This window comes from Salmo salar, chromosome ssa21 (genome assembly GCF_905237065.1).
Source record: "Salmo salar chromosome ssa21, Ssal_v3.1, whole genome shotgun sequence".
Lineage (NCBI taxonomy): Eukaryota > Metazoa > Chordata > Actinopteri > Salmoniformes > Salmonidae > Salmo > Salmo salar.
The window spans coordinates 34,437,047-34,462,708 of record NC_059462.1 but is presented as its reverse complement, the minus strand read 5'-3'; the positions used below and the strand labels follow the sequence as shown (position 1 = coordinate 34,462,708).

The 25,662-nt window shown below is 44.2% G+C and overlaps 1 protein-coding gene across 3 annotated transcripts; it reads left to right on the top strand.

Annotated features, from left to right (window-relative positions):
• The first annotated feature begins 9,729 nt into the window (after positions 1–9,729).
• LOC106582248 (TBC1 domain family member 8) lies at positions 9,730–25,286 on the top strand. 3 transcript variants are annotated; one of them, XM_014165131.2, is made up of 20 exons: positions 9,730–10,103; positions 12,485–12,595; positions 12,730–12,848; positions 13,079–13,307; positions 13,790–14,030; positions 14,974–15,181; positions 15,500–15,685; positions 15,890–16,042; positions 16,576–16,726; positions 18,681–18,865; positions 18,955–19,072; positions 19,757–20,042; positions 20,133–20,274; positions 20,378–20,476; positions 20,601–20,669; positions 20,807–21,053; positions 21,588–21,653; positions 21,777–21,863; positions 21,938–22,056; positions 23,668–25,286. In XM_014165131.2, the coding sequence occupies exons 1-20, from the start codon at positions 9,977–9,979 to the stop codon at positions 24,124–24,126; spliced, it is 3,402 nt and encodes a 1,133-aa protein (XP_014020606.1). In that variant the 5' UTR covers positions 9,730–9,976; the 3' UTR covers positions 24,127–25,286. The 3 variants fall into 3 exon arrangements, with proteins under 3 accessions (XP_014020606.1, XP_014020605.1, XP_014020603.1); XM_014165130.2 differs by having other exon boundaries at positions 18,651–18,865; positions 21,962–22,056; XM_014165128.2 differs by having other exon boundaries at positions 18,651–18,865.
• The last annotated feature ends 376 nt before the right edge of the window (positions 25,287–25,662 follow it).

Below are 25,662 nucleotides of genomic sequence, written 5' to 3'. Positions count from 1 at the left end.
TTATATTTTATGAACTAAATGTGAACTAAATGTGAACACAGGAAAAACAAAGAACGCCAGACCGACAGTTTCACAGGCTAATACTCACAGCAGTGCAAAATACAACTACCCACAAATCCCCAGGTGAAAACAAGCATCTAATATATGACTCCCAATCAGGAACAACGATGTACAGCTGTTCCTGATCGGGAGCCACACAAACCACACAGAAATAGACAGACTAGCAAACCAACACTAGAACAATACTCAAACCCCAGACTACATAAACCAAACACCCCTTAAATAACACACACAACCCGAACCATATGAAACAAATACCCCTCTGCCACGTCCTGACCAAATATAATACAATTACTCCCTCTGCTAGTCAGGACAGTACCCCAACTAAAGGTGCAGACTCTGGATGCACCTCAAAAGAAGAAAAAAAAAAAAACATAAAAAAAATATATATATATAAAATTCCCCCTAAACTAAAGGGAGGGAAGGGAGGGTGGCTGCCGTCAACGACGGCACCTGTGCAACACCCCCCCTCCCCAACCCACCTATACTGGAGGTGGCTCTGGTTCTGGCCTACTATCCTCCAGACTATAGACAGAGTCTCTTAGCTCCGGGCCGTAGGCAGACTCATTCGGTTCCAAGCTGTAGACAGCTTGGACGAGGCACTGTCGCCGGACACTCTGGACGAGGCACTGTCGCCGGACACTCTGGACGAGGCACTGTCGCCGGACACTCTGGACGAGGCACTGTCGCCGGACACTCTGGACGAGGCACTGTCGCCGGACACTCTGGACGAGGCACTGTCGCCGGACACTCTGGACGAGGCACTGTCGCCGGACACTCTGGACGAGGCACTGTCGCCGGACACTCTGGACGAGGCACTGTCGCCGGACACTCTGGACGAGGCACTGTCGCCGGACACTCTGGACGAGGCACTGTCGCCGGACACCCTGGACGAGGCACTGTCGCCGGACACCCTGGACGAGGCACTGTCGCCGGACACCCTGGACGAGGCACTGTCGCCGGACACCCTGGACGAGGCACTGTCGCCGGACACTCTAGCCTGGTCTGACACACTGGAAGCCTGATGCGTGGGGCTGGTAGTGGAGGTACCAGCCTGGGGACACGCACCTCAGGGCTAATGCGGGGAGCAGGAACCGGCCGAGTTGGAGTGGGCTGACGCACTGGAAGCCTGATGCGTGGTGCTGGAAGTGCCAGTTTGGGGACACGCACCTCCGGGCTAGTACGGGGAGCAGGAACAGGCTGAGTTGGACTGGGCTGACTCACTGGAAGCTTGATGCGTGGTGCTGGACGTGTCAGCCTGGAGACACGCACCTCAGGGCTAATGCGGGGAGCGGGAAACACTGGACCGTAGAGGCGCACTGGCGGTCTCGAGCGCAGGACTGGCATCACCCCTACTGGCTGGATGCCCACTTTCCCCTGGCACATGCGGGGCGCTGGTAATGCGCATACCGGCCTGAAAATACCCGGCCTCGTCACCGCACCCATCACCCCAAAGCACAGGACCTGTCCAGTCAATGGTTGTTTGGAAAAAACACAGGGATTTGGCTTGGGACTTAATCCTCGCCCAGCCAACCTACCCGTGTACCCCCCCCCCAAAAAAAATTTATTGGGGTTGCCTCTCCGGCTTCCTCGCCAGCCGTATTCCCCAGTAGCAATTCCGGTCCTCCCCAGACTTCCTCCATGGGCCCTCTCTGGCCAGAATCTCCTCCCAAGTCCATGACTCACGATATTCCACCTGTTGTCGCTCCTTCCTCCACTGCTTGGTGGGTAGTTCTGTAACGGGTGTCGTTGGGTAGAGAGGACCAAGGCGCAGCGGGTTGCATGTTCATCATTATATTTTATTAACTAAATGTGAACACAAGGAAAACAAAGAACGCCAGACCAACAGTTTCACAGGCTACTACTCACAGCAGTGCAAAATACAACTACCCACAAATCTCCAGGTGAAAGCAAGCATCTAATATATGACTCCCAATCAGGAACAACAATGTACAGCTGTTCCTGATCGGGAGCCACACAAACCACACAGAAATAGACAGACTAGAAAACCATAGAAAACCAACACTAGAACAATACTCAAACCCCAGACTACATAAACCAAACACCCCTTAAATAACACACAACCCGAACCATATGAAACAAATACCCCTCTGCCACGTCCTGACCAAATATAATACAATTACTCCCTCTGCTGGTCAGGACGTGACAAAACCTGACTCAGTTACACCGGCTCTGTCAGGAGGAATGGGCGAATATTTACCCAACTTATTGTGGGAAGCTTGTGAAAGAATTCCTGAAATGTTTGACCCAAGTTAAACAATTTATAGGCAATGCTACCAAATACTAATTGAGTGTATGTAAACTTCTGACCCACTGGGAATGTGATGAAAGAAATAAAAGCTGAAATAAATCATTCTCTCAACTATTATTCTGACATTTCAGATTCTTAAAATAAATTGATGATCCTAATTGACCTAAGACAGGGAATGTTTACTAGGATTAAATGTCATGAATTGTGAAAAACTGAGTTTAAATGTATTTCACTAAGGTGTATGTTAACTTCCGACTTCAACTGTAAGTTTTCAGACCTTAACTCAGTACTTTGTTGAAGCACCTTTGGCAGCAAATACAGCCTCAAGTCTTCTTGGGTATGACGCTACAAGCTTGGCAGACCTGTAGTTGGGGAGTTTCTCCCATTCTTCGTTGCAGATCCTCTCAAGCTTTGTCAGGTTGGATGGGAAACGTTGCTCCACAGCTATTTTCAGGTTTCTCCAGAGATCTTCGATCGGGTTCAAGTCCAGCTATAGCTGGGCCACTCAGTGATATTCAGAGACTTGTCCCGAAGCCACTCCTGCATTGTCATGGCTGTGTGCTTCAGGTCGTTGTCCAATTGGAAGGTGAACCTTTGCCCCAGTCTGAGGTCCGGAGCACTCTGGAGCAGATTTTCACCGAGGATCTCTCTGTACTTTGCTCTGTTCATCTTTGCCTCGATCCTGACTAGTCTTCCAGTCCCTGCCGCTGTAAAACATCCCCATAGTGTGATGCTGTCACCACCGTGCTTCCATGTCGGGATGGTGCCAGGTTTCCTCCAGACGTGACGCTTGGCATTCAGGCCAAAGTGTTTTTTTCTTGGTTTCATCCGACCTGAGAATCTTGTTTCTCATGGTCTGAGAGTCTTTGGGTGCCTTTTGGCAAACTCCAAGAGGGCTGTTATATGCCTTTTACTGAGGAGTGGCTTCTGTCTGGCCGCGCTACCGTAAAGGCTTGATTTGTGGAGTGCTGCAGAGATGGTTGTCCTTCTGGAAGGTTTTTCTGTCTCCACAGAGGAACTCCAGAGTTCTGTCAGAGTGACCATCGGGCTTTTGGTCACCTTCCTGACCAAGGACCTTCACCCCCAATTGCTCAGTTTGGACGGGTGGCCAGCTCTAGAAAGAGTCTTGCTGGTTCAAAACCTCTTCCATTTAAGAATGATGGAGGCCACTGTGTTCTTGGGGACCTTCAATGCTGCAGACATTTCTTTCCACCCTTCCCCAGATCTGTGCCTCGACACAATCCTGTCTCAGAGCTGTACGGACAATTCCTTCGACCACATGGCTTGGGTTTTGCTCTGACGTGCACTGTCAACTGTGGGACCTTATATAGACAGGTGTGTGCCTTTCCAAATCATGTCCAATCAATGGAATTTACCACAAGTGGACTCCAATCAATTTGTAGAATCCTCTCAAGGCCGACTCTTTTCTCTGTATATATCAATGATGTCGCTCTTGCTGCTGCTTGCAGCTGGTGATTCTCTGATCCACTTCTACGCAGATGACACCATTCTATATACATCTGGCCCGTCTTTGGACACTGTGCTAACAAACCTCCAATCAAGCTTCAATGCCATACCACACTCCTTCCAAGGCCTCCAACTGCTTTTAAATGCAAGTACAACTAAGTGCATGCTTTTCAACCGATCGCTGCATGCACCCTCCCGCCCGACTAGCATCACTACTCTGGACGGTTCTGACTTAGAATATGTGGACAACTACAAATACCTAGGTGTCTGGTTAGACTGTAAACTCTCCTTCTAGACTCACATTAAGCATCTCCAATCCAAAATGAAATCTAGAATCGGCTTCCTATTTCGCAACAAAGCCTCCTTCACTCATGCTGCCAAACATACCCTCTTAAAACTGACTATCCTACCGATCCTTGACTTCGGCAATGTCATTTACAAAATAGCCTCCAACACACTACTCAGCAAATTGGATGTAGTCTATCAGAGTGCCATCCGTTTGGTCACCAAAGCCCCAAATACTACCCACCACTGCGACCTGTATGTACTCGTTGGCTGGCCCTCACTACATATTCGTCGCCAAACCCACTGGCTCCAGGTCATCTATAAGTCTATGCTTGGTAAAGCACCGTCTTATCTCAGCTCACTGGTCACCATAGCAGCACCCACCCGTAGCACGCTCACCAGCAGGTATATTTCACTGGTCACCCCCAAAGCCAACAATTCCTTTGGCCGCCTTTCTTTCCAGTTCTCTGCTGCCAATGACTGGAACGAATTGCAAAAATCACTGAAGCTGGAGTCTTCTATCTCCCTCTCTAACTTTAAGCATCAGCTGTCAGAGCAGCTTACCGATCACTGTACCTGTACACAGCCAATCTGTAAATTGCACACCCAACTACCTCATCCCCATATTGTTACTTATCTTCTTGCTCTTTTGCACCCAGTATGTCTACTTGCACATCATCATCTGCACACCTATCACTCCAGTGTTAATGCTAAATTGTAATTATTTCGCCTCTATGGCCTATTTATTGCCTTACCTCCCTACTTTTCTACATTTGCACACACTGTGCATAGACTTTTCTATTGTGTTATTGACTATACATTTGTTTATGTGTAACTCTGTGTTGTTGTTTTTGTCGCAGTGCTTTGCTTCATCTTGGCCAGGTCGCAGTTGTAAATGAGTACTTGTTCTCAACTAGCCTACCTGGTTAAATAAAGGTGAAATAAATTTTTTTAAAAAGACCAATGGAAACAGGATGCATCTGAGCTCAATTTCGAGTCTCATAGCAAAGAGTCTGAATACTTATGTAAATAAGGTCTTTCTGTTTTATTTGTATAAATTTGCCCAAAATTCTAAATTGCTGTTTTCGCTTTCTCATTATGGGGTATTGTGTGTAGAAAGCTGCGATTAAAAAAAATATAAAAAATGTTTAGAATAAGGCTGTAACGTAACAAAATGTAGAAAAAAAATTCAAGGGGTCTGAATACTTTCCAAAGGCACAAATATATTTTAGATTCTTCAAAGTAGCCACCTTTAGCCTTGATGACAGCTTTGCACACTCTCAACCAGCTTTGATTCCAGCTTTGCACACTCTCAACCGACATTCTCTCAACCAGCTTCATGAAGAATGCTTTTCCAACAGTCTTGAAGGAGTTCCCACATATGCTGCACACTTGTTGGCTGCTTTTCGTTCACTCTGCGATGCAACTCATCCCAAACCATCTGAATTGGGTTGAGGTCAGGTGATTGTGGAGGCCAGGCCATCTGATGCAGCACTCCATCACTCTCCTTCTAGGTCAAATAGCCCTTACACAGCCTGGATGTGTTTTGGGTCATTGTCCTGTTGAAAAACAAATTTTTATTTTACCTTTATTTAACAAGGTAGGCTAGTTGAGAACAAGTTCTCATTTACAACTGCGACCTGGCCAAGATAAAGCAAAGCAGTGTGACACAGACAACACAGACTAACACATGGAATAAACAATAAACATGCCAATAACACAATAAACAAGTCAATGACACAGTAGAAAAAAAAGGAAGTCTATATACAGTGTGTGCAAAAGGCATGAGGAGGTAGGCAATAAATAGGCCATTGTAGCATAGAATTACAATTTAGCAGATTGACACTGGAGTGATAAATGAGCAGATGATGAGTGATAAATGAGCAGATGATGATGTGCAAGTGGAGATACTGGTGTGCAAAAGAGCAGAAAGGTAAATAAAAACAGTGTGGGGATGAGGTAGGTAGATTGGATGGGCTATTTACAGATGGACTATGTACAGCTGCAGCGATCGGTTAGCTGCTCAGATAGCTGATGTTTAAAGTTGGTGAGGGAAATTAAAGTCTCCAGCTTCAGCGATTTTTGCAATTCGTTCCAGTCACTTGCAGCAGAGAACTGGAAGGAAAGGCGGCCAATTGAGGTGTTGGCTATGGGGATGATCAGTGAGATTTACAGTGGGGAGAACAAGTATTTGATACACTGCCGATTTTGCAGGTTTTCCTACTTACAAAGCATGTAGAGGTCTGTAATTTTTATCATAGGTACACTTCAACTGTGAGAGACGGAATCTAAAAATCCAGAAAATCCAGAAAATCACATTGTTTGATTTTTAAGTAATTAATTTGCGGAGCTGTTGGCCGGGGTTGGAGTAGCCAGGAGGAAGGCCAGCTGTAGAGAAATGCTTATTGAAATTTTTGATTATCATGGATTTATCGGTGGTGACCGTGTTACCTAGCCTCAGTGCAGTGGGCAGCTGGGAGGAGGTGCTCTTGTTCTCCATGGACTTTACAGTGTCCCAAAACCTTTTGGAGTTAGAGCTACAGGATGCAAGTTTCTGCTTGAAAAAGCTAGCCTTTGCTTTCTTGACTGACTGCGTGTATTGGTTCCTAAACTTCCCTGAACAGTTGCATATCGCGGGGACTATTCGACACTATTGCAGTACTCCACAGGATGTTTTTGTGCTGGTCAAGGGCAGTCAGGTCTGGAGTGAACCAAGGGCTATATCTGTTCTTAGTTCTGCATTTTTTGAAAGGGGCATGCTTATCTCAGATGGTGAGGAAATTACTTTTAAAGAACGACCAGGCATCCTCGACTTACGGGATGAGGTTAATATCTGTCACGGTTGTCGTAGGCTGAAGGAGAAGCGGACCAAAGTGCAGCGTGTGTGTCGTTTCACATTTTATTTATACTGTGAAACTATGCAATTCATATAAACAAACTTGAATCACAAAAACAACAAACCGTGACGCAGAGGTGAAACAAACACTACTCAAAGACAATCTCCCACAAACCCAGGTGGGACAAACACCAACTTAAATATGACCTCCAATTAGAGACAATGATGACCAGCTGCCTCTAATTGGAGATCATCTCAAACAAAGCCCAACATAGAAATACAAAAACTAGAACAACCCAACATAGAAATAACTAAACTAGAAAAAAAAAACTGTCACGCCCTGACCTACTCTACCATAGAAAATAACAGCTTTCTATGGTCAGGACGTGACAATATCTTTCCAGGATGCCAGGTCGATTATAAAGGCCTGCTCGCAGATATGTTTTAGGGAGCATTTGACAGTGATGAGAGGTGGTCGTTTGACCGCGGACCCATAGAGGATACAGGCAATGAGGCAGTGATCGCTGAGATCCTGATTTGTCACGAACCGGCTCAAAGTTCATAACAAAAGGGAGACAACGTGGAGACAAGGACAATGGTGTGTGTAATCAGTAGTGTAAGTGAGTGTTTTGCATGCATAAATGTGATAATGCGGGGTGTTGAAAGGTGCCAAAGCAAACAAAAGGCCACAAAAATACCACAACAAAATCTATGAAGGTGTCTGCATGGAGAGAGTCTCCCCAATGAATGTGGAAGAGGTCTATTTATCCTGGGACACAGGTGTTTCCCATGTAGCGACCCTCCCAACTCCGCCCACCGGCATCCTAATAAGGAAACAAGAACAAAGAGAGAATACGGCAGACAGAGTGGGAGGGTCGTCACAGATTGAAAACAGCAGAGGTGTATTTGGAGGGCAAGTTGGTCAGGATAATGTCTATGAGGGTGTCCATGTTTACGGATTTAGGGTTGTGATAGTCCCACTAAGCGCAAACCAGATGGGATGGCATATCACTGCAGAATGCTGTGGTAACCATGCTGGTTAAGTGTGCTTTGAATTCTAAATAAATCACTGACAGTGTCACACTTGCTCCTCCATGCTTCACGGTGGGAACCACACATGTGGAGATCATCCGTTCACCTTCTCTGCGTCTCACAAAGACACAGTGGTTGGAACCGAAAATCTCAAGTTTGGACTCATCAGACCAAGGACATATTTCCACCGGTCTAATGTCCATTGCTCATTTTTCTTGGCCCAAGCAAGTCTCTTCTTCTTATTGGTGTCCTTTAGTAGTGGTTTCTTTGCAGCAATCTGAGGTGCAGTTAACTCTGATGAACTTATCCTCTGCAGCAGAGGTAACTTTCCTGTGCAGACCTCATGAGAGCCAGTTTCATCATAGTGCCTCATGGTTTTTGCGACTGCACTTGAAGAAACTTTCAAAGTTCTTCAAATGTTCCGGATTGACTGACCTTCATTTTTGAATGTAATGATGGACTGTAATTTTTCCTTGCTTATTTGAGCTGTTCTTTCCATAATATGGACTTGGTATTTTCCCAAATAGGGCTGTCTTCTGTATACTACCCCTACCTAGTCATAACACAACTGATTGGCATTAAGAACACATTAAGAAGTAAAGAAATTCCCCAAATTAACTCTTAACAAGGCACACCTGTTAAATGAAATACATTCATGTGGACTACCTCATGAAGCTGGTTGAGAGAATGCCAAGAGTGTGCAAAGCTGTCATCAAGGCAAAGGGTGGCTACTTTAAAGGAACTCAAATATAACATTTATTTTAATTTGTTTAACACTTTTTTGGTTACTACATGATTCCATATGTGTTATTTCATAGTTTTGATGTCTTCACTATAAATTCTACAATGTAGAAAATAGTAAAAACAAGAAGAACCCTTGAATGAGTAGGTGGGTCAAGGTTTGACTGGTACTGTATATATATATATATATTTATACTTATATAGTTATTATAAAAAAAAATCCATCATTATTTTCAATGTAGTTATGATGAGTATTGGCTATGAATTTATGAATTTCACTTGTGGTGATCAATGATATGGTTGCTCTAAAAAACAATGTTTCTTTATTGTGATGAGTAGGTAGAGTATCTTATAATAGGGTCCTTTGACAACTCTGAGCATTACTGACGTGTGTTAATTCTCACCATAGTTTAAAACATAAATCATAGAAATTCTCTTTGTTGATTATGCCCAGCATGCATGTTGCAACCACTGTTTTACCACAGAAGAAGTCTAAGGCTATATTCCTACTTCCATATAGAACATTCTGTAAATTGTTATAGTCTATATGGGTACTTCACCGACATTGCATTGATTTGTCACTAAATTAATATATGGTATGATCAAAAACTATTGAATTGTAAACTATAAGACAAAGAGAATGCATCTAAAAATCTAAAATCTGTATTTACACACATTATTCAATTTAATGTGAGGGAGGTTCAGTTGCTTTTGACAGTAGGTTACTAGGTAATCTAACTGACATGCATAGTAGTAATGATAATAAGTAATTGTAAACAATGCAGAATTGATACAATAGATGTCGTCAACATTCATCTTCTGATTTATTTGTTTACACCAGACAGCATATGGCACATGACTAAACCCATTTACTATGGACAAACAAACAATGTGTTTACAATCCAATTCTATTCCCAGATTGAGTTTTGTATGACAAACTGTTTCAATTACTACTAGACATAATAACCAATCACAAAGGGCCAGTGAAATGAAACTTCCTCGCTTTCGCCGGAAATATGGGAAGGAAAGGTTGAATGCGGAAATGAGACTCACTGTGAGGAGTACTTGTACCGTTGCGATCGGGAGGGTGAGAGAAAATATCAACAGAAGACGCTTGCGTTCTCTGGCAGCGCATGAGATCAGTCATGGATGATTCTGAAAATCTTTTATTTTTCTAATGCGCTTGGAACTAATGAAGAAGTGTGCATGCTATCAACAGCAACGACCATCTGCGTTATTTTGTTTTCGTTCCATTCTCTTTTTCAATCTCTTCCTTTGAAAGAATGTGGTTGAATCCAGAGGAAGTTTTGCTGAAAAACGCGCTGAAGCTTTGGGTTACCGAAAAATCAAACGATTTCTTCATTTTGCAGCGCAGAAGAGGACATGGGGATTCAGGGGGAAAATTTACAGGTAATACGCCAGCTACTCCCATTCATCTTACTGTCTTTCGTCTGATTTCAGCAGCTTTAGTAGCCTATATTACCACTTGGACACACCAGTCTACGCTACGCAACATAGTAACAACTAATTTATAAACAATGTTGCAAATAGCTGCGATTCAACCAATATTTTTTTGATTGATATTGTGCTGGGAGTATGTATCCCAGAGTGTCTCCCAGCATGTCTCCGAGCATAATGACGAAAGGCAATTCTTGGTTGGATTGCAGCTACAGTATGTTGCAACTTGCCATTGCCTTGGCTACAGTGTAGGATCCGGTTTTTACAAAGCTTGGAAACAAGTGTTTTCCCCATATTTGGGATGATCAAAACAATGTTTTCTTTGCAGCTTAAAATAATATGTGCCATGAAGCCTTGGAGCAATAACAGGCAATTTATGAACATATCACTTATTTTTTGGCCTGTGTATTTTCTTTCAGGTCTTCATAGATTATTTACAATTCCATAGAGTTTTTTCTGATGATGGACCATGATAAGGTGTCACCTGGTCTTGTTTTTGTGTGATCTTCATTGGGATTTTCACTTTAAGATAGAACTGTAAACATCAGGCACAGGACAGGATAGGGAGTATCATCCCATAAAAACAATATTACATTTCCTGGCAAGAGTTTAGAGTATGTGTTTGTTGCCATGGTTTCCAAAGTAAATCTGTGGGGTGAAAGGTTAGAAGAAGCCCCAGTTTTTGGCTCTTACAAAACCACACCCTAGTTTTGTTATGGGAAGAGAAGAACAAGTACAATATCAATTGGAAAAAATGTATCCATGATTTGATTTAGATAAAACATAAAAAGGGTATTGAGCAGCACTGAAACATCTGCAACGTCTCGTTCTCTGTCACTAGCTAAAATAACTTCTGCTTCCTATTTCACAAAGAACACTTTCCTGTGAGGGACATTTAAGGTTTCCTTTCTCTCTACCTCTGAGCACACTGTACATGTCCATTGTCCACAGACATACAAACTTAGTGAACAATATAAGCCGAACAAAATACATGATTTACAGTGCTTACATTTTACAATGTAAGCACTGTGAAGTAAGTGGTTAGGTGACAAATAGGTTTGTGTTGCCAGGGTACAATGGTTCAGAGCGGCAGACAGGCAGAGCTTAATAGTTGTGGTGTGGTCTGGGATGGGCAGTGCTCCAGGAGAGAGTTATTTGTCTGGTGTTCAGTTTATCTTCCATCCCTCTCCTCTTTTGTGGCGGAGCGGTTGGGTGGGGGTGGGAATGCCAAACACTAGATAGTGATCTCACAGCGACCAGACTGTAGCCTAATGAAAGTAGTAAGCCTAATGCCTTGTCTTGCCTGCTGTGTGCTTATTACACATTTGATTTGCCAAATCATTAACAGACTGTTCTTGCAAACTTAATTTGTTATTGTAGTTGAGGCCATGTGCTGCAGTTGACTGTTAGCTGCACTTTGATGGGACTGTTTTTCCCAGCTCTCCCTAAATGCTCCATTCTGTTAAATGGCTGTGCTTAGCAAAGGAAAGCCAGAATTAAAACTAGACAAGAGGGACTAGTGTTTGGTGGCTTTGGCCTCAGTGGAAAATCATGATCCTGATTAGTGGTGGAGTTAAAGAGAGGCTCTGTTATGGTACCTCAGGATATTAGAGAGTGTATCTGGTTCCTTTAAGGTGATGACTGGTGGGGTGGAGGAGGTTGTTCCAGGGTTAATTTAGCCTTCTCAACACCTAATAAATACAAATGAGTTTGGGATGTTTAGGCACTCTCTTAAGTTTGTAGTTTTTATGCCATGGCTTTGGGGCTTCACATGTGGAGGATTTGTGGAGAGGGAGGCGGTCTCGATTCCAATACTGTTACCCTATGATTCTATTGGACCAATGTAGTGACAAACAGAAAAGAACAATACTTATGTTGAACCTCTTAATAGCTTGTAAGTCTATGTTATGTTCTCACATAATGTGGCCATTATGAGACTGTTAATGACCATTAGTGGTACCAGTTTATGTCCAATCTCTTTTGTAATGCCTCAAGGCTGGCATCCAGTGCTCACTGTGGAATGTCTGAGTCTGTTATACACATGATAATGCCTTTAGCTTTCTGGCGTTATGTGTAATAGGTGCCAGTGTGCCCCATCTGCTTAAAGGCACAATCTGTAAAACATCCTGCTGTTCAACTAATGATAACCATTGATTATTGTAGAAAATGCCTTATGAGCTTAGTACAATTGTCTTACCATATGAAAATATATGATATAACCGTTCATATGGGTTGGTATAATGCTGCCTCTTTCCCATATGTGTGTGTTGTCAGATGGTATTTCTCAGTCATTTCTGGTCTCTTTCTCTGTCTGACTGCTCTGGTCTGTCCAGGTCTTCTGGTGGGAGCTCTGGACACAGTGCTGGACTCCAATGCCCGGGTCACACCATTCCGTATCCTGCTACAGGTGCCTGGGTCACAGGTCAGCTGGACTATAGCTTGTGGTAAGCTCTGAGAAATGTCTCTTTTTCCTCTGGCCGATTCCCAAAAATGTTGGTCGGTAGGTCCCTGCTTCTACTCTCTTTCTCTGGCTCTCTCTGTGTATCTATTTCTCTGATGTGTGTCTGTTGTTATACAGGTGCAGCTGTTGAGGACATGAACAGGCATTGGGACTGGCTGGTCCAGAACCTACTCCACTCTCTCTCAGTGTTTGAGAACAAGGAGGATGTCGCCAGCTTCGTCAAAGGGAAAGTCAAGGTACTGTACTATTAGAATAAGATTAACTATAGCCCTGTGATACTCTGTAAATACTATGTAGGCCTACTATCAAAAACCACTGTGTTCAACTTAATCTGACTCTCAAATGTTGTCTCTTCTTGACTTTCTTTTCTATTTCTGTGTATCTTGCTATCAACCCGTTTTGCATTTTTGTTTCTCTTCCTCTTTTTTTTTCTCTCATTGTCCATTTATTTCTCTTTCTCCCCCAGGGTCTGATAGCAGAGGAGGTGAGGGGGAAGCAGGCGGCTCAAGAGGAGGACCCAGAGAAGTTCCGGGAGGTACTGCTGAAGTTTGAGCTGCGTTTCGGCCTGCCCTCCTCAGAGAAGCTGGTCACCACCTACTCCTGCTGCTGCTGGAAGGGGCGTGTCCCCCGGCATGGCTGGCTCTACCTCAGCATCAACCACATGGCCTTCTATTCCTTCCTGCTGGGAAAGGAAGGTCCGTCCTCTTAAATGCTCCCCCTTTAATTAGCACACAGAATAGCCCCAGTCTTACTGGTTGTGAACTGGTTGTGAACTAGTCTGAACTGGTTGTGTCTGTTAATTAGAAACTCTAACCTCTGTTTTCCAGTTGTAAAGATGACAAGCCCTTTATATATCTTGTGAACTGTGACATACTTTCTACAGAAAACATTGTGCCTTTTCAGTTAAAGTGATGCTGCAGAGGTTTTGTATAACTTCAGCCAGTAGTTTTGAAAGTAGCCCTCGAGAAAAAACGTGTCCCTGAAAATTGTGCATAATTGTGTACAACATCATCCATTTCGTATGATATGTAACGTCCTACAAAAATAAAATTAAAATATCTTACACATTTTTAAGTGCTGAAGATCCTGTTCAATCTCTTTAACCATTGAAATCTCTTCAGTGTGCAGTGTCTTCTAAACCTAACCCCTGACCTTTGACCACTTCTCTCTCCCTCAGTGAAGTTTGTGATCCCGTGGGTGGAGGTGACGAGGCTGGAGCGGGTCTCCACTGGCCTCATGACGGACATGGTGCGTGTGACAACGAGGCGGCGCCAGCGGGACTTCTCTATGTTCCTGAGCCTGGACGAGGCGTTCGGGGTCATGGGTCAGCTGGCTGACATCGCACTGCGACGCCTGCTGGACAGCGGAGGTCTGGAACTGGACCAAGTCCTCCAGCAGTCCTCCAACATCACCAAGAGGTCAGAGGGCAACACAGAATAAGTTAGATGAAGTTGTAGTGTATTGTAGTGTAAAGGAGGGCGGGGGATTTTTTTGTGGGTGTGTCATTTGGTTTGTTCAGATTCATATTATCTGTTATTTGTTGACTTGCCTTGCACTTCTGAGAGGATTGGATTGGCGTCAGCAATCTGATTGATCGGTTGCTTTCCTGATTAAATAGTTTGATAAACAGTAGTTTAATAAGGTTGTCTCATTGTTATCTGCTTTGGTCAAAAGAGACCTCATCAAGCACTTCTTGAAAATCCCTGATATCTTGACTAATTTACTTCCCTCTAGATTCCGACCATCCTCTGTATAACCTTGCATCATAGTGTGACGGAATGTGTGTGTTTTAGTTCCACCTGTAGTACATTCACCATAACATTTTCAATTTCAGGTTTTGTGTGTAAAATGACAGTTTTCAGTGGTAAAATTGTACTTTAGAGCTGAGCTAAAGCATTCAGTTATATATCTCTATGGGTGTAACAGACTGTTTAGTTGTATTATTTATTTGGTAACTTCCTCACATGCAACTCTTGCGCCAAGTGGGTGATATTTTTGTCCCTCCCCCATCATTCAGCATAGTGTAAATTCCTCATCACCATAACAGGAAGTGAAAAATGATCTGACCTAAATTGCAGTGACCAGAATAGTCTGCCTGTATCTGAGTGTATCTGGATTCTTTATAAGTTTTCCTTATCATAGCTGTCAGTCAGAAAGGTCTGAGTCACTAAAGGTAACGAATCCATGAGGATTCACTCTCAGTCCCTCTTTTACTCTCTCTCTCTATCCTGGAGGAGAATTCCTAACTGTCACTCATTTTCTACAGAACAGATCTCTGTCTGTGTCACTCTAACTCTTCCCCCTGTCAGCTAAGTAACTTTCTATGAGTGTCACACTCTAACTCTTCCCCTTTCCCCTCAGGGTTCTGGAGGAGCAGGCATTGAGGGCGTACGTCCTGGCTCTTTTCCGGCTACCGCGGGCCGAGTGTCTCCAGGAGGTGGCTCTGTGTTCAGTGTGGACGCCCCATGCCCGCTGCCACACAGCCGGAACGCTCTACACCACCGACAGCTACCTATGCTTCGCCAGTCGAGAGGAGGGCCACTGCAGCCTGCTCATCCCCCTTTCAGAGGTAGCCATCGTATCATACTGCAGTTGACTCTGCTGGTTAAACTTTAATGCTGGCTTACCACTCTTTACAGTGTACAAGTGTTGTTGGAAGTGTTAGAGCTTACACCTTTAGCCTTAAGCTTTACCATGGTTAAATACATTAGTTGCTATACACCACAGTCGCGTATAGAGATGTATGGCTCTTGCATTCATAAACAAGTTATTCAAAGTTTATTACTGTGTTAATGCCATTTTACCATATATTTTTCCTTACTGTACCATACTACCAACATTTCCTTGGCTCTTGACCTTTTACCTCTGTCTCTTCCTGTGCTGCCAGGTGATCTCCATAGAGAAGGCTGAGAGCACCAGCCTGCTGCCCAACCCAGTGATTGTCAGTGTGAGGAGTAAGAAGGCCTTCCAGCTGATCGAGCTGCAGGACAGAGACAGCCTGGTGGACAGTCTGATGTCACGGCTCAGAGCCCTGCAATGGAAACACTCTATGTTCCACAGCAAGAAATCTCTGGTATGCTACAGCAACACTACCAGCCCATAAATGTCTGTTGTCCATTACACACATCATATCTCATGGTGATGCCCAACAGGCCTAGACCAAGAAGCAGAATGCAACTGCACTGCATGGACATATATGATTACTGCTAGTATTTTTACACACAAGTTAGTCATTCATTGTGTATATTTGACTAATTCTGGTGTTTGGGTGCTCCAGACGTCCTCGTCTCCCTACTATACCTTCTACTATGACACCATGTACTGTGACGGGGAGGAGATCGAGGAGAGACCACTACGTCACACAGTGAACACAGAGGCTCTGATGGCATATTACCACCACTCTCAACCTGGCCTCAACAATAGCACGGCTGTGAGTATGGAAACTAGTGCACCGTCGGCCATAACCCTGATATGGCTGGAGCCTCCTTTATTATGATGTTTACATAGCAGATACCATAATAATGGTGGCTGCAGGGATAGCAGGGCCACATTGGCCAATGCGTCTAGGCTTGACATTTAACATTGGTTGCCTGTTTCTGTTTTAAGCAACTCCTTTCTTGTTGTCATGCTAAATATTTATTAGGCTAAATTAGAATTCTAAGTGTTTAGCATGACAACAACAAAGGAGTTGCTTTAACCAAAAGTGGCAAATAAACGTCAAGCCTATTAGAAACAGACTGACAACCAGGGTATGGTACATGTGATATAGTGGTAGTTCTGGGATGAGGTTGTGATTCTGTTACATCTCTTTCATTATTTAAACATGTATTGATCCCTGTTCTCCCCCTGACTGGCATACTGGGTAACTACCTCCCAAGGCTATTGCTGGGAATGTGCTTACAGTACTACAATACTCGGTTTGCTCAAGGGTGTGTGTGTGTCCTGTGTGTGTGTGTCCTGTAGACCATGGAGCAGGTGAAAGAGCGTCTGTGGGATGACCACTTCTCTGCGTATGGTCGAGGCGTCCACATGTTTCGCACAGAGAAGATCCAGAAGCTGGTTGCCATGGGAATACCAGAGTCGCTACGGGGAGAGCTATGGATGACCTTCTCTGGTGAGGGGTGGAGGAGTCTGAGGTCATTGGTTGCTATAACAACAGGTCAAATATACAGTACCAGTCAAAGGTTTGGACACATCTACTCAGTCAAGGGTTTTTCTTTAATTGTACTATTTTCTACATTGTAGAATAATAGTGACAACATCAAAACTATGAAATAACACATATGGAATCATCTAGTAACCAAAAAAGTGTTAAACAAATCAAAATATATTTTATATTTGAGATTCTTCAAAGTAGCCACCCTTTGCCTTGATGACAGCTTTGCACACTCTTGGCATTCTCTCAACCAGCTTCACCTGGAATGCTTTTCCAACAGTCTTGAAGGAGTTCTCATATATGCTGAGCACTTGTTGGCTGCTTTTCCTTCACTCTCCGGTCCAACTCATCCCAAACCATCTCAATTGGGTTGAAGTCGAGTGATTTTAGAGGCCAGATCATCTGATGCAGCACTTCATCACTCTCCTTGGTTAAATAGCCCTTACACAGCATGGTGTTTTGGGTCATTGTCCTGTGAAAAACAAATGATAGTCCCACTAAGCGTAGTGATTTCCTTGCAGCAAATCAACCATGAAGGCCTGATTCACGCAGTCTCCTCTGAACAGTTGATGTTGAGATTTGTCTCTTACTTGAACTATCTGAAGCATTTATTTTGGCTGCAATCTGAGGTGCAGTTAACTCTAATGAACTTGTCCTCTGCAGCAGAGGTAACTCTGGGTCTTCCTTTCCTGTGGCGGTCCTCATCAGAGCCAGTTTCATCATAGCACTTGATGGTTTTTGCGACTGCAGTTGAAGAAACTTTCAAAGTTCTGGAAATTTTCCAAATTGACTGACCTTCATATCTTAAAGTAATGATGTACACACCTGTTAATTGAAATGCATTCCTGGTGACTACCTCATGAAGCTGGTTGGGAGAATGTGAAAAGTGTCCAAAGTTGTAATGAAGGCAAAGGGTGGCTACTTTGAAGTATCTCAAATATAAAATATATTTTGATTTTTTTAAATACTGTTTTTGGTTACTACATGATTCCATATGTGTTATTTCATAGTTTTGATGTCTTCACTATTATTCTACAATGTAGAAAATAGTAAAAATAAAGAAAAAGCCTTGAATGAGTAGGTGTATCCAAACTTTTCACTGGTACTGTATTTAAGGGTGGGGTTATCTTTAGGGTAGATATCTGTAAATCCTCGAAGGAGGGATGGCGAGTACTGTTCTGTGTTCTGCTCGACTGCCTACTTTCAGTTCCGTTCCAATGTACAATGCCTAGCATTTATGGTATGTGCCATTTTATCTTAGAGTTTGGGGAGGGGCTTTTACCAGGCAAGCAGTTCCCTTTTTTCAAAACCATTAGTTTTGATGCAACTTTATAGTCTATTCTCAGGGTTCCTGCTTTGCTTTATTCTGTTTGTGTCAGAGTTGATGTCATATGGAATCCAGATCAGCAGGATATAGTGGGCATACAAATAGCTTGTGACCTCATCTCCAATGAAAACAAGCAATTAGGCCTGTGTGAACACACACTTCACAGACTGCACCAGAAACAGACTGGCAGCAGACTGGCTCCACTCCACCTGAACAGACTGTTTTCTTTGCCCCCATATCAAACTATCCCCAGTCACCTGTTTACTCCCTCTCAATGTTCTAAACGCATCACATCCTCCAGGGGGAGTCAACAAAGGGCAAGAGCTCCAAACAAGCCTTGTCCCAAAGTAACCCCTATCTTTTTGGTGTTTCCAGATCTGAAGGAACCAGATAGGTAACTTATCCATTCCTTTTAGATCTGCAAACACTTACGGGTAGGAACAGAAGAGAAGGGTTAGGGCCTAGGGGATGTTTTCCGACCAGGCCTTTATGAACATGTAAGTGCTTATATGCTGTTGCTGTGTAACACCGACACCATTCCCCCTGGAAACACAGACTCATCGTCAGAGTTGGCATCCCACCCAGATTACTACTCGGGGCTGGTGACGGAGTCTATAGGCCACAGCAGCCTGGCCACGGAGGAGATCGAGAGAGACCTGCACCGCTCGCTGCCCGACCACCCCGCCTTCCAGAACGTCACGGGCATCGCTGCCCTACGCCGCGTCCTCACCGCATATGCCCACCGCAACCCCAAGATTGGCTACTGCCAGGTAAGGTATCCACTACCATACAGTAACCTATGTCACAATGTGTATACAGTGCAGGTAGAGTATAACTGACTGCCTGTCATTCTTCCTAGTCAATGAATATCCTGGCATCTGTGCTGCTGCTGTACACTAAAGAGGAGGAGGCCTTCTGGCTGCTGGTGGCTGTGTGTGAGAGAATGCTGCCTGACTATTTCAACCGCAGAGTCATAGGTGAGAGGTCAAACTGACCTGCATAGGTTTACCACTGCTATAGTTACTACATTGCTATTACTACAGCGATGGTTCGTCTACTTCCACTTTTACTGACATCATAGCTAGTACTGTACATTAGATGAAGTACTAAAAATAAGTCTATATAGTCTATTAGTAGCCGGTCTGGTGTTTAGGTGATTTGAATGTGGGGTTTTTTTCTCCGTCAGGGCTGTTTTTCTGCCCTGACTGCAACAGAGCCAACAATAACTCAAGGCTTTCTTTAGCCAGCGTGAAGCGTGTGCTGAAACACAAGCTAATTTCCTGTGCTTTGTGCCACTATTTATTTCTGGCACATATGAAATGCATTCAAAGTAATTTCCTCTTCTGGCCTGTTCTGCTTTGAAATTGCAGTTGTTTACTTATTCTCCTTAGAAAATAGATTTTTCATCTCCATGTGGCTTCCTGGTTCAAATAAAGTCTGAAAAGATCACTTATCTGGGATATTGCACAATGAGAACATGTCATTCTCACACGCATGTGTGGAAGTCAAGACATCATGTGTATACATGTGTATAGAGCATACATCCACGATACCAACATTAATTTCCCTCTATGGGATGATAAAGGATGTTCTGTACTTCTATAGAGGTGTACGTTCATGAGTTTATCTATATTAATGTAGATTTTCACTTGTGTTTGCAGGTGCTCAGGTGGACCAGTCAGTGTTTGAAGAGCTGATCCAGGAGCGTCTTCCCGAGCTGGCCGAGCACATTCCCGACCTCTCCCCCCTCTCTTCCCTCTCCCTGTCCTGGTTCCTCACCCTCTTCCTCAGTGTGCTTCCCTTCCGCAGCGCCGTCTGTGTGGTAGACTGCTTCTTCTTCCACGGCATCAAAGCCATCTTCCAGCTAGGGCTAGCTGTGCTGGATGCGAACGCTGCGGCGCTGTGTGCTAGTGCAGATGACGGCCAGGCCCTCATGATCCTCACTGGGTAATGCATATGGAGGAATGCATGCATGTCTACACACAGTTCACATCTGAGCATAGTCTACATTCTCACACAAAACTTCTCTGCCTGCAGCTTTCTGGACCACGTGAAGTACGATGAGAATCCGTCTTCACCTGCCCTTCACACTGCCTCGTCTCCGAGGGGGGAGGAGGAGGGCAGCCCGACTGTAGAACTTCACACCCTGATCACTGACCTCATCACTGACTCCTATGAGGTAAGACAGCACTGCAATACTCCCTCCACACCACCAGAGGGTAGTTGTGAAAATGTGGCACTGATGTTTGTTCTCGTTGTGTGTCCCTGTCCTGTTTTGTCAGAAATTTGGAGACCTAACGGTGAGACAGATAGAGCGGTTGCGATGCAGACACCGGATCCAGGTTCTCCAAGCACACGAGGACATCACCAAGGAGAACGCAGTGGGTCTTTCATATCACATCTCAAACAGTCACACGCATGCATGAAATACACCATGACCAAAGGTTGAAATCTTACACTTTTCCTCTCCAAACTGCTTGACCCTTCCCTTCTCTCTGTGTGTAGCTCAGGGTGGTGACCCCAGATGTCTCTCTCTCCCCTGAAAACCTGGCTGATGTCTATGACCTCTTCAAGGTACTTCAGTTCAATTCAATACACCTTTACTAATCTTCCAAGGACCACTAAGAAAGGCATTGCCAGAGCACGATGATAACATCCTCCACATATAGTCCAACTGTACAACAACACATCTGTGTCTGTTTCTCTTATAGACAGAGCACTTCATCAACCTGTACTGGGGCGATGGGAGCACCACTGTGGCTCTCCAGCACCATGACCCAGGCCAGCCCTATGTGGAGCAGTACAGAGTGGACCGGGCCCAGTTCAAAAGCCTGTACGTGCTACTGGTTCCCTGGCTGTGTGGCCTCCACACTGACACCGTGGCCCACCGGACCTTCACACTGCTGGACCAGGACAGTGACTTACTCATCACCTTCAGAAAGTTTGCCGGGTGGCTGGGTATTTTAATTTTTTTACATTTATTTGAAACAGGGACAATGTACATCAAAACACAAGTCTCAGAAGTGAGAAGGGTTGCGTTGCACCAGATTTAGCTAACAGCTAATTTACATCGTGTGTGTGTGTGTGTGTGTGTGTGTGAGAGAGAGGGAGGGAGGGTGTGTGTTTAAAAGAGGTAGGGAGAGTGAGTATGTGTATGCCTGAAGAGATAATGTGTGTAATATGAGTGCTTTCATATTATGCTTTCATGGGCATCTGGAATTCAGCCCACCAGGGTTTTATGGGAATCAATATGCAGCCAAGGCTTTTAGGAGGAGCTGCCACTGCTGTGTACAGTACATTGACTGAAGTAGAGAAAATATGTAAATTCACCTCTTAAACTCACAGAGCTGAAGGGCTCCCTCTGTGGTCCTCTATCATTTAGACAGACAGTATAAACTCACTGACACACATTGTGATTTAAAGCCAATGACTGGCTGTTGGAGATGTTAATCAATTGTAATGGTGACAATTCTGTGTCTCTCTCGGCATCAGACACACTATACTGTGAGGAACTGAATGAGAAGATCAGACTTCTGTATCGTTTGCACATACCTCCAGGTGAGTCACATAGCCTTCCTACGGTGTTTTGCTCCTCTTTAAGACATGTACTTTAGCTGGACATGCAACTAGCTTTGACTAGAGATCCATTAACATTCATCGTAATGCGACTGTCTCCTGTAGCTCTGACTGAGAGTGAGGAGGACCCGTCTCCACTGAAGAGCCCTCTGCTGTCCACTACCAGACCACTCCATATAGAGATGCCTAATGGTAACTATTCATGCTTCAGTGTTCCAGGTTCACGTTTCTAGCTCTGTCCTGTTCAGATGATCACGTTGATGTAGCTCCTGTGTGTGTTCATGTTGAAGAGGAGATCAGAGACTATCAGGAGCAGTTGAAGCAGATGTTGAAGGACCTGGCTCAGGAGAAGAATGTGGAGAAACCGCTACCTCTAATGAACCAGGTACATACAGCGCATTCGGAAAGGATTCAGACCCCTTGACTTTTTCAGCGTTTTGGTACATTACAGCCTTATACTAAAATAGATGAAATATTTTTTCCCCCTCAGCAATCTATAATGACAAAGTAAAACGTTTTTTTTTTTTACATTTATTAAAAATAAAAAAAACATACATTATTTACATAAGTATTCAGACCCTTTGCTATGAGACTCGAAATTGAGCTCAGGTGCATCCTGTTTCCCTTGATCATCCTTGAGATATTTCTACAACTTCATTGGAATCCACCTGTGGTAAATTGAATTGATTTGACATGATTTGGAAAGGCACACACCTGTCTATATAAGGTCCCACAGGTGACAGTGCATTTCAGAGCAAAAACCAAGTCATGAAGTTGAAGGAATTGTCCATACAGCTCCGAGACAGGATTGTGCCGAGGCACATATCTGGGGAAGGGTACCAAAATCGCTTTGCAGCATTGTAGGTCCCCAAGAACACAGTGGCCTTCATCGTTCTTAAATGGAAGAAGTTTGAAACCACCAAGACTCTTCCTAGAGCTGGCCGCCCAGCCAAACTGAGCAATGAGGGGAGAAGGGCATTGGTTAGGGAGGTGACCAAGAACCCGATGGTCACTCTGATAGAGATCCAGAGTTCCTCTGTGGAGATGGAAGAAACTTCCAGAATGACAACCATCTCTGCAGCACTACACCAATCAGGCCTTTATGGCAGAGTGGCCAGACAGAAGCCACTCCTCAGTAAAAGGCATATGACAGCCCGCTTGGAGTTTGGCTAAAGGCACCTAAAGGACTCTCAGACCATGAGAAACAAGATTCTCTGGTCTGATGAAACCAAGATTGAACTCTTTGGCCTGAATGCCAAGCGCCACGTCTGGAGGAAACCTGGCACCATGCTCTGGGGATGTTTTTCAGCAGCAGGAACTGGGAGACTTGTTAGGATCGAGGGAAAGATGAATGGAGCAAAGCACAGAAAGATCCTTGACGAAAACCTGCTCCAGAGTGCTCAGGACCTCAGACTGGGTCGTTGTCCTGTTGCCTCAAAGCACACAGCCAAGACAATGCAGAAGTGGCTTCGGGACAAGTCTCTGTATGTCCTTGAGTGGCCCAGCCAGAGCCCGGACTTGAATCCGATCAGACATCTCTGGAGAGATCTGAAAATAGCTGTGCAGCGACGCGCCCCATCCGACCTGACAGAGCTTGAGAGGATCTGCAGAGAAGAATGGGAGAAACTCCCCAAATACAGGCGTGCCAAGCTTGTAGCGTCATACACAAAAAGACTTGAGGCTGTAATTGCTGCCAACGGTGCTTCAACAAAGTACTGAGTAAAGGGTCTAAATACTTATGTAAATGTGATATCAGTTTATTTTTAATACATTTTTGCAAATGTTTAAACCTCATTATGGGGTATGTGTGTAGATTGAGGATTGTAAAAATAAATAAAACATTTGGAATAACACTAATGTAACAAAATGTGGAAAAAGTCAAAGGGTCTGAATACTTTCCGAATGCACTGTACAATAAGGAAGGAATTCAATCAGGGACCCAATAAACAGTCATTAAGTCACAACAAAGGTATAATAAACGTATTGTTTTCTACAGAGGGAGTTCATCCAGTTCTGTAAGACCCTCTACAGCATGTTCCATGGCAACCCAGATGAGAACGAGCTCTTTCAGGCCATCGCTACAGTGACCAGCCTGGTGCTGCAGATCGGTGAGGTCGGCCACCGCAGCCGGTCAGAGGTCAGCAGCGAGGGCGGGGCCAGAGACGAGGTAGAGGAGGATCACAGGGAGGGGAGTCAAGAAGACCACCCTGTCTTCAGCACCAAAGAAGGAGATGGAGAGAGGCAGGACGGGACCAGGAAGAGTTCCGAGCGGTCTGAGAGTTCGAGCGAGTGGACGGTCAGCTACGCTCAGATCCTGGCCTCGCTCCTCACAGAACAGCAGCTGGTCAACTTCTTTGAGAAACCACTGGACCTGTCAGCAAAGGTGGCTGTAGCAAAGGTGAAACAGTACCATGAAAGGGCCGGTCTGCTTATGCTTCAGCAAGGAACCAGCTGATTTAACATGACCAAGAGAATGACCATGTGACCCAATACTGGGTTTCTAATCTAGTTGCTTGTCTAGATGCCAGGCAGATTTCTTGCCAATAAGTTGTCTGTGTCCTCCATCCTACAAGGATGAGTGGGTACCAAGAGTCCATATGTGCCTATATTGAGTTGTAGGTCTGTCAAGCACGAGGGAGAAGTACTGTAGATGTGTAGGTCTTCCTATCCTGATGAAATGTGGCCTCGTCTTCTGGGACCAACCGCTCAGTTTGAAAACAGGTTTACCAAAACCAGAGGTGGCTGAGACGTGCATGATAATCAATGAAGACTACATGTATCAATCAGTCAGTCATATATATATATACTACTGTGAGAACGTCCCACACATGATGCACTACATGAAACACCATGAAAAGGGATATTGTTAACATTTCTCAGCATTTGTAGACACGTTTTCATTCTCCTTCATCCAGTCTATGAAATGGGAACAAATATTTTATTTGACATTGGCTGCCTGGTTGGTAATACAGCCTAGGCAGGATCTTGTTTGCCATATCTTCCAACCTCAAGTAGAGCAGACAAGTGTTATTTTCCTGCCGAATATTTTTTGCCTTTGTTTACTGCGAAATGTTTCAGTCATACAATGGACGTTGGAATCTTGCCTTTGTGTGCAACATTGTAAATGTACACTTATATATTTTGTCCTGTATTGATCTAATTAATGTATTTTGTTCTTTAAGAATTCCTATTTTAAGTGTTCTATAACTGTTTATGAGCCTGTTATTCTACCAAGCATATTTCTTAATTCAAGTGTTAGTGACCAGTATTATATTATAGACCAAAGTCCTACTCACCTTCTCAAAATCAGTTGAGATACCAACTACAAACAATACCGCTGTGCCTCAGATTTTGTTAAATGGGTCTTCTATACAGAGAACTTGATTTTGCCAATGGAATCAGTAATGACATTTAGTTTTGGGTTATTCCAGAACCCAACTGTCCAGTTCACTGATGCACCTTTTGATTTTTACATTTTATTTTTTAGTGCACTGAAGTTCACTTGAGGTGCATTATAAATGGGACCTTTGATCAATTCTTTAACATCAATTTCATGTCTGCTGCACAAAGTCTAACATGGTGTGTTTGTAAATCATTAAAACAATATTTGCCTCATCCATGTCTTGTTCTGTCTTTCAAAGATTGATTCACTAAGGAGATTGTAGACCCTCAAAAGCCCATTGTGTAATGGAATGTCCACCAGAGCTATTGACAGAATTTGTTCATTTCTCTACCATAAGCCACCTCCGTTTTAGAGAATTTGGCAGTATGTCCAACCCGCTTCACACGTGTAACCGTGCCAGCCCAGAACCTCCACATCCGGCTTCTTCAACTGCGGGACCGTCTTGAGTCCAGCCATCCGAACAGCTGATAAAACTGTGGGTTTGCACAATCAAAGAATTTCTGCACAAACTGTCAGAAACCGTCTCGGAAATTCTCATCATCGTCCTCACCAGGGTCTTGACCTGATTGCAGTTCGGCGTTGTAACTG